General features: G+C 33.1%; 1 protein-coding gene across 1 annotated transcript in view; it reads right to left on the bottom strand.

Annotated features, from left to right (window-relative positions):
* Positions 1-3490, bottom strand: part of LOC109842622 (putative glucose-6-phosphate 1-epimerase) — a 36434-nt gene extending 32944 nt beyond the window's left edge. The window contains exons 1-4 of the mRNA XM_020411473.1: positions 3249-3490; positions 2476-2550; positions 1999-2055; positions 1743-1903 (exon numbers count right to left, since the gene is read on the bottom strand). Of these exons, the coding sequence (XP_020267062.1) occupies positions 1743-1903; positions 1999-2055; positions 2476-2550; positions 3249-3344 (389 nt within the window). The 5' untranslated portion in view covers positions 3345-3490. The remainder of the gene's footprint in view (positions 1-1742; positions 1904-1998; positions 2056-2475; positions 2551-3248) is intronic.

Below are 15176 nucleotides of genomic sequence, written 5' to 3'. Positions count from 1 at the left end.
CGGACCTGGTGGTGGTGGAGGCGGCTCTAGGGTTAAGGTTAGGGGCTCTGATACCAAATAGGAATTTTGAGAGAGAGAAATTGAATCAGGAAAAAAGCTGCTTTCTTCATTAACCTCTTAGGCTTATATAATGTGTTACATTTTACATCCAAGCCCTTATCTTTCTATAAACTACATATTTCAACATCGGGTGATATATCAGTTATGTCGGCCGATTTTTCAGCCTGAAAAATTAGCTGATTTTTTTTTTATCTAATCAAGTTTGGGTTTAAATTCTTGATTGTCTTAATATTACTTCCAAAGACAAAAACCGATAAGTTAAGGGAAATGAAAAAAAAGACTGAAGTAATATCCATCGCTCATCTTCTCTCTCTCTTTCGACATCTCATTGGTCTCTTCTCTGAGCTATTCCTTCGACATTAATATCGAGCGATGTTCTTTTTCTTAACCGCTAATATCGGAGTCCTCTTTTCTCACATATTTCCTTCAACATCAACCCTAAACATCATAAGTTGTTCACTTTTTTATATGTTTAAACAATACAATTTTTTAAGTTTGTTTAGATTTTACTTATGATATTTATATTACACACATGCACATCATCCGATGTGGCAATTCGATATTTTTTCATGTCCCCCGACATATCCCCGATTTTCGATATCCGACATGAATTTTAGTCATCCGACATGAACCCGACATCCGACATTTAAAACCTTGCTATCTAGTAGCACCTTGGTAACAATGACATTTTGATGGTGAATCACAGCTGGGAACATATTACTAATGCGCATTACCTCGATGATTTGGAAAAAGCTTGTAACATACACTAGAATTTATCTGGAGTATGGATTATGTGGCTTGTGTGATCATCATCTTACACATCCCCTGACAGCCTGACCTGACGATTGATATTACACTAGAAATATTTCACTTGTTGTTGACTATTTAGTTAAGTTTGTGTCATTTAAACGACTCATTGGAAAACTATGTGTACCTAGGGTGGATTTCCTGAGTAGTAGCTCGAGGAGATCACATCTGAAAAGAGATTATCCATGTAAAACATGCAACAGAGCCAAACATTGGGTATCTAGTATACTAATATACATATATCTTACAGGTTTGGTTCCATGAGCTCTCCAATAACATATGAGACTTATGAGTATAGTGTTGGATAGCAATTTCCTGTCTAAAACAGTGTACTGTTTTCTGCAAGGCTGAAAAGGTAACATTGGGCTAGGCATATCCCTCAACTAATGACTAGGAAGACATTCATTAACATGATTGGAATCATGCAACAGTCTTGCAAAACAAGCTCACAGCATAAGGAATACCAAAGCCAACCTTGGCAAGGCAGTTATACAACATACGTAGATATTTATTCCCACTGAAAACAAATTAAGATATTTACCTATCTAATCATGTTGCATGTTTATGTATATATGGCAAAAGTTTTTCCTACATGAACATGGACATCTTTAAGCCTCAATTTACAGCAACCAGGTAACAAGGTTTCATAAACAGATCAGATTAGCAGTTTAGCACCCCCGATGTTGCCTGCTTCAAGAAACGTTATGAACCATACAAGCAATACGAAGCCTGATTAAGTTCTTTCTATCATTCTAAAATGATGTGCTTACAGGTGCTAAGAGGTAGCATGGTTGTAAAATATTTAAAAACAACCTGAAAACGTTATTAGTTCACTGCTATTAGATTCCTCAGATGTTCAATCAATGGGTAAAAACCTGTGAGGCCAAATCTTGGAATCTTCATCAGATGGCTTGAGAATAAGATCGACAAAAGCTTTATAGGTGTTATTTGCTGGAAAAGGGGGAGGGTCTGTGTCAATGCTCCAAAAGCGGTTCCTTGCAAAACCATGTTGTTCAAGAGATCCCTGGGTCCCAAACTGCATAAAACAGTAACTTAGAAGAATGATATTTTTTGTATAAAACTAAAGCATATCCAAAAGAAAAAAAATGACAAGCTGGAGAGAGAACGTACTTGAGGAAAGCATATTGGGATGCCACCACGTATTGCTTTTGGAGGCTTGAAAATAGCCTGTGAGAGAACAGAAGAACAAATTTGAATGCTCAGTAACAAAAAGACGGCATTTACTGTTAATTAAGAATCCAGTATAAGGAAACAAAAGGCACCAAATGGTTTTAGAAAATAAAATGATGTTGAGAAGAAATTAGTTGTTTCTGATGATAAAAATATGATCTCCAAATACTAAGATATTAGCTGATTGAATAATATTATCTTTGAGTCAAATTGTTTCATCTGTCTGATTTGTTCAGAGCTCGATTCCTCTTCAGTATTTGCTTCCACTATAACTAAATCCCCTTCATGTGAAGACTATACTAATACCGAATGATTATAAAAGGTGTGGTATTGTACATATGCTAGATATCTAATCAAAAGATTTAAAAAAATTGGACATAGATCATCTAGATTTACATGAAGAGAGCAATTAGGCACCTTATTGCTGACAAAGAGCAACTCCTCTCCATGGTCGTTTTTCCAAGACGTGACATGACCACCATACAGATAGACCTGCAAACAGATATAAGGGTCTCACTAAAAACCAAGGCGGAAAGACTGTGTAGGAAAAATAGCTTGATGTTTTTCTAAACGAAAATTCACAGAACAACCTATTGTTACAAAATAGAAAGCAGAACGAAAGAGCAGGCAAATTGTAGTGGGAGAGCTATTCGGTGAAAGGATATTAGCTTAAATAAACTGCACTCCCAATTGAAAAATTTTAATGCCGACCACCAGCATTAGATCCTTATCCAAAATTCTAGGGTTTACTACGTGCATCCTTTTAAATTTGGGAAAACGACGGAAATTCTATACATTTTTCATCTCCGTATGCCTCTTGAAAATTGGGATTGTTTCATTATAAAAATTGGGATTGTTTCATTATATTCCTTTCATTTCCATATGCTACTTTGAAAATTTATCACAGATCAACATATTATGACGAATTATTTCCTATGAGATTAACATGTCAAAATCCGATAAATTACTGGAACATCGCATTTCATAACTAAAATTTGAAGAGCTCGGCAGATCGCACGTGCCTCGTCCCGATCTAACATAGAGCACGAGAACATTTCAAAAAAAAAGATCGCAAGGTCATAAAATTCCACAGCAAGCAGCACCGGATCCATCAAGAAACCGACAGATCCGCATCCGATCTCTCATTCAACCAATATTTTCAACAGAAATCAGCTAAAGAGGGAAATTACCTCCACGGAACTGGATCGAGTCCCTCTGAGGACGATCTTGTCGAGGCCGTTGATCCCCTTCACGAGCTCCACCGGAGGCTTAGCTGATTCCGCCATCGCTACACTCCCATAACCAAGAAACCCTAACCCTAGTTTCTCTCTCCTCTCGGTCTCTCTCTCTCTCTTAATCGCCACTCAGAGCAGCGAGAAAAGAGAACAAAAAATCGAAGCGATGGTGAGAGAGGGGTTTATATAGAAACAGATTGCTCCCTCTCCTTCCGCTACGATGCGCTCATCTCGTGTCGTTAAAAGGCGCAGTAGTAAACGCACTCTTTAAAACGCACTCTTTACGAGGACCAGATCTTGGGACTCCGTTGGACCCGATATAGGATCCATTTCTAGAATCCAAAAAATTCTAGGATGCAGGTCATATTTCAAAATGAGCTACAAGGTCCAATCTAGTTGTCACGTCATCATTAAATCAAGTTTGAGAATAAATTGAAGCTTTTCTTGAATTTTACTTTTTGATTAATATTGGTCATTTTTAAGTATTAAATAAGTTTTTATAATCATGTTTATAGAGAAAATGACTGATCTTGTCTAAAATCTTTTTAATCCGAACAGCTACTAATTATCAGAATATTTTATGATTCGGCAAAAGGTGAATTTATTTACATTAATTAGTAGTTAAGAAACCCAAGGTTTGTTCGATTTTAGATTTATATAATAGAACCAAAATTTCTCCTTTTTTTATAGAAAGTTTCATGTGCGATTCACTTTTTTTCTCTTATGGAATCTGCGAGAGAATAAAGAATTTGTGATGCGTGATTTCATTAGTTTAATAGGAGGTACAAGAAGGAAATGTAACAGCGTGCTTGGCAAAGTGCTAAAACTGATTTTAGTTAAGAGAAGTCCGCTTCAATAACTCGGTCCGATTTTGGTAAATAAAATTATTTGACTAAACTAGCTCTTGTCTAGCCTAACTTTGCCTCATAACTGGCCCGAAAAAGGAAAAAAAAAACAAAGATCCTCTGCCTTGAAGTAGAACCAGACAAGTTTGGGCCTAAAAAAACTAAAGGAAAGGGAAAGTATATCGCATTATCAAGTTGTCAAAGGGAAATATATATGTTTATCAAATTGGAGCTCTATCTTTATGAATATGTTGTATTTAACAAATATTATTTAGTTCTAGACCAGCTTTTCCGAAAATTTAGCCAAACTAAGTTCAACTTAAAACTAGTTCACATAGAAACTAGTATAGTCTAACCTAGGCTAGTATAATTGGATCTAAACTAAAGTGAATAATTTTTAAGTAAGTTAACATAATGTTCAATAAGGTACAACGAATGATAAAAGTTTTTGTGATTCTTTTTTTATTGAAATGGAAGAGTGAGGAAGGGTACATGCATGATTTTTTTTAGTTTATTTTTCATTTTCTCTCCCCTTATTTTTTGTGTTCCTCCAAATTAAAGAGATTTTCTCTCTCGTTACTTTATAATTTATTTTTACTTTTTTTTTTTTCTTCTCACTCGAACTCTATCTCACATGCCATTCTCTTTTAAAACCTTCCATGAAAGATAATTTTTTTCTTTGTCCCTCACCATACAACATTTCATGTAAAGCCTCATAAATTCCTTCAAAACAAATGTATATAGAACGTTTGGTTCTGACATAAGAAATCATGAAACCAAAATAAAAAACCTCTCGTCTAGCTTCTAGGGGTGTTAACGGAGCGGATACGGCTCGGATATGACACTTACCATATCCATATCCGCTTACCCATCTCGGATACGGATACGAATACGGATATGCGTCGGTAAGAAAAATTCATATCCATATCCGCCAAAATCGGATACGGTTACGGATATAGATGCGGATATATAAACGGATATGCATGCGAATACCAAAAGGATATAAGAAAACTAGATAGTATTTAGAAAAATATAGTCATGTGATACAAAAAGAATTCGTTAATATGTTTATTATGATTGAAAAGCTAAGATTAGACATCTTGATCATCAAAATTAACCACAAATCCATAATCTAAGAATCGAAACTATCGTAAGAGTATTACCAATATGTATTCGGATATTTCACTACAAAACCATATCCGCAACCATATCCTATCGGTAATAGATTTGAGTAACCATATTCGCATCCTAACGGATACGGTTACAGATATTTCCTCGGATACGGATACGGTTTGGCACCCCTACTAGCTTCACACTCCCTATGGGGTTTAAATTTGGGTGGATTTGAAAATGTCGGGCAAATTTTGAAAACAGACCCCTTTGCAAAAATATTCTCAAAAAAACTCGTTTTGAAAATATTCATAAAAAACAACCTAGTTTCTGACCCAAGGCTGAAACTGGGTCGTTTTTTTGCGAAAAAAATTCCCAAACTTCACGAGAGTTCAACTCCCGTGAAGTTTTTTACATAACAAAACTTCACGGGAGTTCAACTCCCGTGAAGTTTGAGAACTTTTTTCCCAAAAACCGACCCAGTTTCAACCTTGAGGTTGAAACTAGATCGTTTTTTAAAAATAAAGTAAAAACGGATTTTTTTTTTAGAATATTTTTGCAAGGATGTCTGTTTTCAAATTTTGTCATGAAAATGTCTCTTCGAGTGAGGCATCGGATTCTTTTCCCCAAAGGACACAATGGATATTTAATTTACCCCTCCAACCCTACGTCGACGGATGCCAAGACCCACCTGTAAAATGGGACCCGCACTTTGTACGAGTGTGGGGTGAGAATGCGCGTGTGTGTTTTTTTTTTTTGGATGCGGGTCAGAAATTTTTTTTTTCTCGGCAGGGATCGTGTCTTCCGTGCGATCTCAGCCGTCCGTTTCGGTGGGACGGTAACCAAGTTGCGTGCGTGGAATGGACGGGCAGCCTTTATTTGTGGGGAGCTACGAAATGATTCATGCATGTCTGTCTTTTTCTCGTGTAATAAAATAATGGACAGATGAGTCACAGCCAGCTTTAAAAATATGAACAATTTTTCAAAACCGACTGAAATTTTTTTTTTTTTTTCAAAACCGACTGTTTTTTTTTTTATTTATCAAAATCGACCCGGTTTTGTGATTAGCAGGCTAATCACTATCCTAAATAGTCGGGGTTGGCAACCCCGACTATTTAGGATAGTGATTAACCTGCTAATCACCCTTTAATTAGGGTTTAACACCCTCCTAAATAGTCGGGGTTGCCAACCCCGACTATTTAGGATAGTGATTAGCAGCCTAATCACAAAACCGGGTCGATTTTGATAAATAAAAAAAAAACAGTCGGTTTTGAAAAAAAAAAAAAAAAATCAGTCCGTTTTGAAAAATTGTTCTTAAAAATATATGTAAAGACAATTTTTGATTATTAAGATAGCACGAGTACATAACTAGCCTATTATGCATTTTTTTTAAAATTAATTTTCTTAGCTATACAGTTGTTACGCAACCAATGTGTTGATTATATTATATGTGAAATGAATCATATAACTAGCCTATAATTTTGATTATATTATAGTTGTGTTCAAATTTAGTTTGCTGCACTCGAAATTTGTTGGTGAACAATTTTTCTATGCCAATAAAAGAGCAAAATCTTTAAATCATAACAAATACACACAAATTAAAAACCAAATGACCAGCTAAGTAGTGCTTTTTCACGTGCCATATGTAACTCGGAAAAATGTAAGGTCATGGAGACACCTGAGACCGTTTGCTTTAAACTTGTTAAACCTTTAAAAAATTAATTTTACATTGAGTCAAAATAAAAGAATTCACTCCGTTAAAGTTGCAAATATTTATATTTATTTTCTTTAGTTATTTTTTTATTTTCCGCAGGGTTGTATTTCTTGTATTTTTCTATTTTTGGACGTAGCGTTTAGTCCGATCCACTACGCTAATGGCAACAGGCTTGTGATTGAAAAGGCTTGTTTGACGAGCCCAATCCAACATGACCCCTGTTCATTTCTAGTGTCGCCCATTTTAAAAGTTTAGCCCATATGCATTTTTAGTTTTGCTTAATTAGCTTTCTGGTGGGGGTGGGGGTGGGGGGTTGGGGTTGAGAATAGAGTCAGCTTCTTTAGAGAAGGCTGATTTCTTCTTTTTTTCTTTTCTTTTTTTAAAGGAAAAGAAGGGCTGCTTTCTAGATCGTTAAGGCTTCGTTTGGATACCATGATGTTTACCTTGTGTTTTTTAAAAAAACACCATGGTGTTGTGTTTTTCCCTTAAAATGTTTTCAAAACACCTAAGTTAAGTATTTTTGTCAACACTAGATTGACCCATTATAATATTTGTATTAAACATATTATATATTAATTATAATAAAATATATTGTAAATAAATAGTTATAATATTTAGTTTACATTATTATAGTATTATAAGTATTAAATGTAATGTAATATAATATTGTATAATGTATTATAATATTATATTATACTTTAATGAGTTATATTATATTATAATTATTACATATTATTTTCAAATAATTATATATTTAATTATTTTTCTATATTTTGTTATTATTGTATATTATAATAATATTTTTATAATAATGTTATTTTATTATTAATATAATAATATATTATTATTAATATAATATAATATTATACTATTATTCATATAACATAATATTATACTATTATTTATATAAAATAATATTATTAATAATGTTAATATTATGTTATTACTAGTATGTTATTAATTAATTAATATATTATAAATATTTTAATATTATGTAATATATTATGGTCTTTAATATGTTAGAGTTTATTAATAGTAATTTAATAATATATTAAAATATTTTATTAAAATTTATTTTACTTTATAATAAATTATATTTTTTATTTACATAATATATTAATATTTTATATATTATATTATATTACTATACAATATATTATAATAATAATATTATTATATTTATATTGTTATGTTTATTATAAATATGCTACTATTTATATAATATATTTATAATTATTAATTATTACAATTTATTTATTAAAAAGTTAATAATATTATAGTGATTATATATTGATATGTGATTATAATTACTATCATAGAGTATATTATTATTTAAATTAATACTTTATTATTATTATTTTTAGTTTATTTATATTTTATTATTATTTATTTATTATATAATACATTATTAACATATTAAAAATATTGGTATTTAATATGTTATTATATTATTATATAAGATATTTTATTTATTATATTATTTAATAAATATTACTAATATATTAAATTAATTATAATATAGTATACTATAGTATAATATAATAAGCATGTTGATAATAACTCTATATTAATTACATTTAATTTATTATGTTAGATATTATATTAACACATTCTCAATCTCAAAATCAAAACACCAAACTTAAAACACCTAAAATGTGTTTTGAAATAAGTGTTGTGTTTTTAGTTTGAGGATGATTTAGATCAAAAAACACCATGGTTTCCAAACGCATGGTGTTTTGTTTTTGGCAAAAACAACATGAAAACAAGTAAAACACCATGGTATCCAAACGGAGCCTAAAGATGCCGTTCAAGTTTGTTTCAACTATGGCACATTTATTTTATTTTTTTTTGTGCAAAATATATATGAAACCTGTCACAAATATCCTTCATTTTGTTTCTCAAAAATGGAAATTGACAGACGGTCTCTAGAAAGATAGCGTAAAATCCCCAAGACTATTGTGTCCTAAGAAATCACCAAGTGTAATGAACCCTTAAAGTTGGTCACGTGTTAGATTAACGGGCTGAGTCATATGACAAATAGACCTAACCTAGTTATGAACAATGCTTTACCAATCACACCAACCTCTCTAGCAGTCTGAGTCTGAGATGAAAAGTGTCTTCTAGTAAGATTCCCCTAAAAAATCTGAGTCGGAGACAAAAATACATGTCTTGGTCGGATTCCACTGGGGGTATCAGTTCCATCAACACTGTTCGCAATCAATGCATGGCCAATCAGCGCTCATGCTTTGACGCCTAGTCGTCATCACATTAAATACATGGCTAGAGTCATAATGACTCCTCAGATGTGGCCCGCACTTTCGCCATACTGTCGCTATCACATTAAATGTGAGGCAGACGCTCATGTATATTCACCCAACCAACGACAGATGCATGTAAAGTAGAATCAGAACGACAGCTCCACTGGTCGGCTCGAATACCCAATGTGCCCCCACAAATTCTCTATAAATGGTGATTAACCCCACTACACTAAGATACGCTCGATCAAACCCTAAAGTAGAATCTACGTTCTAGCAATTAACTTTATCGATCACTGATTTAAATGTCAGAGGGCATGTCGGGGGAATCTTCTCTAGCCCTCTAAGGTGCGTTACTTGTACATGGATATGCTTCCCCCAAATTTATCAACCATCAGAAAAGATTAAGAGACCCCAAACTCCTCCAAATATCCTCTCACTCATACTATTACTTCCCTGATATAACCAATTGCACAACTAAACTCCCAACTCCCAAGATATAATACAGTCGCTCAATCTAACATCAAACAATCTTCACATGGAGTTCCTTTCAACTTCAACTCTCAAGGGAACAGGGATAAATTCCAGCAGTTCGACGCGACTAATTAATATGCACAACTTCACTATAATATGAAGCTTTATACTCATGATTTCTTACAGAAACATATAAATCGTGTTTTTTCGATATTAGCCCCTCACATCTTTAATAATTTAAAATTAGCCTCTCATAGCATTAAAATTGTTAAATGAAAGTAACTTTCTCACTTTCATCTTTCAGTTGCATGCAAACAAACACCCCCTAAACCCATGTAAACTCTTTCCTTTTTCTAATTTGGGATTTGATTGGGCGAAACGACTAATTGATGGCAGAAATGTAATTTACCGTACGTGGTTAACAACTAATCTGACACGAGTTACTAATCTGGACGGAGAGACGCTAATTTGAAATAACCAATAAGATTCGAGGGGCGGCAATTTTATGGCTGATGGACTAATTTCAAATTATTGAAGATTTAAGTGACAATAGTTGAAAAAAACCCATATAATGGTTTTAAGTGACAATAGTTGAAAAAAACCCATATAATGGTTAGCCACCGCGACCCTACGTGAGATCCAACTAATAGCTCCCAGTTATAGCAAAAGTAAGCGCCGCCACAAAAGACAACATTGGACGTAGATATTGTAAAATATGAAACAAGTGGATGAGAAAAGACACAAGATGAAGGGGGGTAAAACCGTAAAAGATAATTAAATATTTATATTTATTTAGAATGTATTTTCAAACTTGTCGGATCCAAGTTTGATGAACGTGGTAACCAACTAGGAATCGACAATTCATAAGTTTGGAGGACTCTCCAGCTATGATTGTTTCCCAAGCCTTTTTAAATCGAAAAATTTGTTAAGGACCCAAAATATGGGACCAATAAGGAGGCAAGTGAGATGTCCTCATCCTATTGATTAATGAGTTGGTCATCATTAAATCGAAAATTTTGTTAAGGACTCAAAATATGAGACCAATAGGGGAGACAAGTGAGATGTCCCCCTCCTATTGGTTAATAAGTTGGTCATCATTAATGATGCTCAACACATTAATCAATAGGAGAGGGACACCTTACTTGTCCCCTTATTGGTCTCATATTTTGGGTCACTGTAGCAAAGATCTTTTAAATCTCTACATCGTCGACATTAAATTACTCTAGATTTTACTCACATGCAACTTTCTCGTCCAGATTCTTTCAAGAAATAAAAACATATTAAAAAAATTATTTTCACCTCCCCTTAGATTCATGAACGATTCATTTTTCAAGACAAGCTTATCCTTCCTTTTCATTTTTTTTATTTCAACATTGCACATCTTCATACATGCTTTCTATACGAGTTATTTTTTATAATTTCACTTCTAATTATCAGAATTTATCAAATTAATCTCTGATCTTTCTTTCGCATTAAATATTTATTTGAATATATTTTATAATTCACTTCTAATTATAAAAAATTATCAAATTTATCTCCAAACCTTTTCTAATTTATCAGAATTTATTTCACTTCTAACTTATTGAGAGTTTTTACAATTTTAATAGTTATTGGAAGATCACTGTAAAACGCTGAAAGTTCTTAAGGATTTATTGTAATTTATCTTAGCAATAACTTGTTTAATTATTTAACTTAGCCATTTTTATCAATTTGAAGATGATATTATTATTATTTATATATATTCTCTATGAAATCAGTAACAGTTTAATTCTTCAAGTTGTATACAGAACTGTGAAAATATAAACGAGTTATTAAAAAAAGAACTTTAGTGGAGAGAAAAAAAAAGAACAGATTTGCATGGTTTATGTCAAAAGAACCATCCCGAAGTGCAAAATTAGTCTACAGAGGGGTTTTTATGAAAGATTTCTACTCAAAGAACACGGGTAAATATTTCGTGTCCCAAAATGGCAAATTGATTTCTTCTTCATGTTTGTTGCTTCCTGCGATCAGAGAACGCGATCAGGTATCTCCTAAATCTTGCCGTCTTTCGCAATTTCATATAGTTATCGTCAATTTGATTTTTTATTAAAAATTGTGCTGAAGCATGCAATTACTTGTGAAATTTCTTCTTTTGTAATGATATTCGGAGTTGATTTTTTATAGAAATCTCGCAAGAACAAAACCTAGCATCTGGGTGTTGAAGATTTTGGGTAAAAACTAAAGAATATATATTTCAATTTTAAATTCTGTCATTATGATTTATTTCCATAAAGAACTCAGCTCAAATGGAAAACCTAGCTAGCCCCTACTTTCCCAAATGCAGAGGTTGATTTCATCTCAGATTTGAATTTTCAAGGCTTTTTTTGAAACCCTAAATCGATAAACATCAATTCGTTCCCTGTCTAGAGTCCCACCTTAAGCACATTGAGAATCTTGTATCCTGGGTATCCTTGAAGTTTCAGAAAGAAGGAAGATAGAAAATTACAGGGTTGCAATTTTTTATATTAGAGAACATGGGGGGCAAGAGGAGGATAGAAAACACCAAGAAATCTGGTATCGTTTATATTCCAGTTTGAGCTGTCTAGATTCTCTCACTCACATGATCTTGTGGGATAAATCGAGGAATACTGAGATCTGTTTTCGTTCATATGATTGTTTTATTATTAAACCTATCACGTCTCTGCATCTCGATAAAATTCCATTAAATTTGGGCTGCTTCCATTGTCTCTTTGTCAGTTTAACCGATATAGCTGGTCTCCTTGGGAGGAAAAATAGGAAATTTGCCTTGGAATCTATCTCTCTTTCTTGGCTGGATATTTCTGTCCGTTAGGTATCCAACAATAACATCATCGTAGGTTGCTATATATCGAACAGGAGATAAATGCGAGATTAAGTGGGAGTACCTAGGGGGCGCAATCAATGAGAAGAAGCAAAGATTTCAGGTGAACAATGTTTACCAATGTTTTCGAACTTTGTAAGCGTATTTTCATTCCTTATCTTTCTGCTAAATTTAAGAGTTTGTCTTGTGAGTATGGACGCTTTTTTAAATTGTTGGCGTGTGCTTTAGCTCTGAATTGCTCATCTTGATTTCAATTCCTTGAACTTTTTATTTGTCACTTCTTTCTTCAAGCTGTGAACTAACACCGAAGATGGATTTATCTACTATGTGTTTAAGTCATTTGATTTTGTTTGAGCCTGGGAAGATGATTTTTGTTCAAACTGGTCTCTTTGGGGTTTTATTAGGTCTGATACCTCATCTACAGAAAAAAGAAACATGCATTAAGGGTGATGGAGCCTTGTTAAATTTTGATGTATGATGGTGGCAGTCCTAATAGGAGTTTGCGGAGCGTTGTGGTATTATTATTATTGTTTACTTTTGTTTAACTTGCCAATCTTAAGCATTAGAAGAGTCGAATAATTTCTGTACAAATTCTCAGATATGCTCCTTTGTACTGAACTAGATAAAGAGATAGTTGAGCTTTATGATTTCTTTCTGGAATATAGATAGCTGAGCTTTATGATTTCTTTCTGGAATATAGATAGTTGAGCTTTATGATTTTTTTTCGTGGAATATAGGATTTTTCAGTTGTAATTTGATGTTTCTATGCAAATTTGACCATCTCCTTTTTTCTTTTCTTTGTTTCGGTAATTGGTTAAGCGGGTGTCAAAATTACATTAAATATCTCCACAAACTTGGGTATTTGGTTAGCTGTTTCAATAGATCTATACTTTCTTTACAAATTAGTAGCCAATTGAATTTGTCGTTTTTGTCATTACATTTGAAATCTGGTTTAGTGATTGTTTATATGTTCAAGGTATGTTTTACGCCTTCGAAGTTTGTCATATATGAGCAATTCTTAGTACAATTAAGTTTGGTGTGCAACCTTGAGTAAGTAGATAAAAACATGGTGTTTGACATTGATATTCCTTTGTTTCTCACTGCATATTATGTTTCTCTAATGTCTAAATGCAAAACGTAATGAACTTATTCCCATAAGCTGGGTTTATAGGCACTGCTGTAGTAGTTAACCAAGTTATAAGAGGTCCATCTAAGATCCCATTTCATTTCTCATCCAAGAATTCTGTTGTCTTCTCTTTTATGATCCCACATACTCATCCTTGCCCTAGCCCTAGATCTATATTGTAGCCTGTCTAAAACAGCCACAGGTTAGTCTTTATTCTTCAGCACTGTTCACCAATCCTTCATTTATCCACCTCTTTATATCATGTTTCATGTTTGTTGTCACATCACATGCTCCTGTATAAGTTAAATGTAGTTATTGAGGAAAAGGCTACAAATGAAGATAAAATCTAGACAATTTTTTTGATGTCACCTTATTCTAATGCATATAATATTCTCTCTTTTAGACTTTTAGTCATATTCTTATTGTCAACATTTCCATTCTTTTTTTACTAGACTTGCAGTAGTCGTAGGGGTGCATTTGGTTCAGGTACGACTCGGATATGGTACCATATTCGGATCCACTTGCCAATCCTAGATATGGATATGGATATTGATACGGATATATGCCTTGGTAAGGAAAAGTCATGTCCACACCCGCTAAAATCGGCTACGGATATCGATATACATGTGGATATACATTCGGGTACAAAATGGATATAAGAAAACTAGATAATATTGAAAAAATTATAGTTCAGATGATACAATAGAGTTCATTAATATGTTCGTCATATTTGATAAAGAAAAGATTAGATATCTTGATTACCAAAATTAACCTCAAATCCATTAATCTAAGGATTAAAACTGTTACAATTGTATGACCAACATATATTCGGATATTTCGGATACGGATCCAGGTATTTCACTACACATCCGTATTTGTAACTATAACCTATCTGATATAGATTTTAGTAACCATATCCGCATCCTAATGAATACAGATACGGATATTTCCTAGGATACAGATATTTTGTGCACCCCTAATTAGTTGTCATAACTAAGACACATCTGATTCATATAGACCTCGCACTTTTCCAAAGGTTTTCTTCTTATTTTTAGTTAACTAATATTAGGGAACTGGCTAGTTAGTCAATCCTAATTGATGTGAATGTAATTGAATTCAATTGATTAAGTATCGATTAGTTCTAAACACTTTCTTTACTCTTTCATGTTTCAACAAAAGTTACTACACACATTATACTATGGTTGGCATGATTATGAATTTGTACTACATCCCTTCTCTAGCATTATCAAATAAAATTTCCAATCATTGTGAAATAACAAACTCCTGGGTCAGTTTGGATGTCCTCATAATGAAAAGAACTTTTTCATGTCCAAGAGGCCAGGTCTAGCTGACAGACAATTAAATTACGCATAGGTTTGGATAGAGAAGAGGGTAGGGGAGGGGAATGATTAAACTAAACCCAATGGAAGGGAAAGGAGAGGAAGAGACTGTGATAGAACAAATTTGTGTTTGTTTAGAGTAGAAAATAGGAAGATAAATGACCCATTCACTTAAAGTCC

This window comes from Asparagus officinalis, chromosome 5 (genome assembly GCF_001876935.1).
Source record: "Asparagus officinalis chromosome 5, Aspof.V1, whole genome shotgun sequence".
Taxonomy (NCBI): Eukaryota; Viridiplantae; Streptophyta; class Magnoliopsida; order Asparagales; family Asparagaceae; genus Asparagus; species Asparagus officinalis.
Note: the sequence above shows the minus strand (reverse complement) of the source record. Positions and strands in the feature narration are given on the sequence as shown.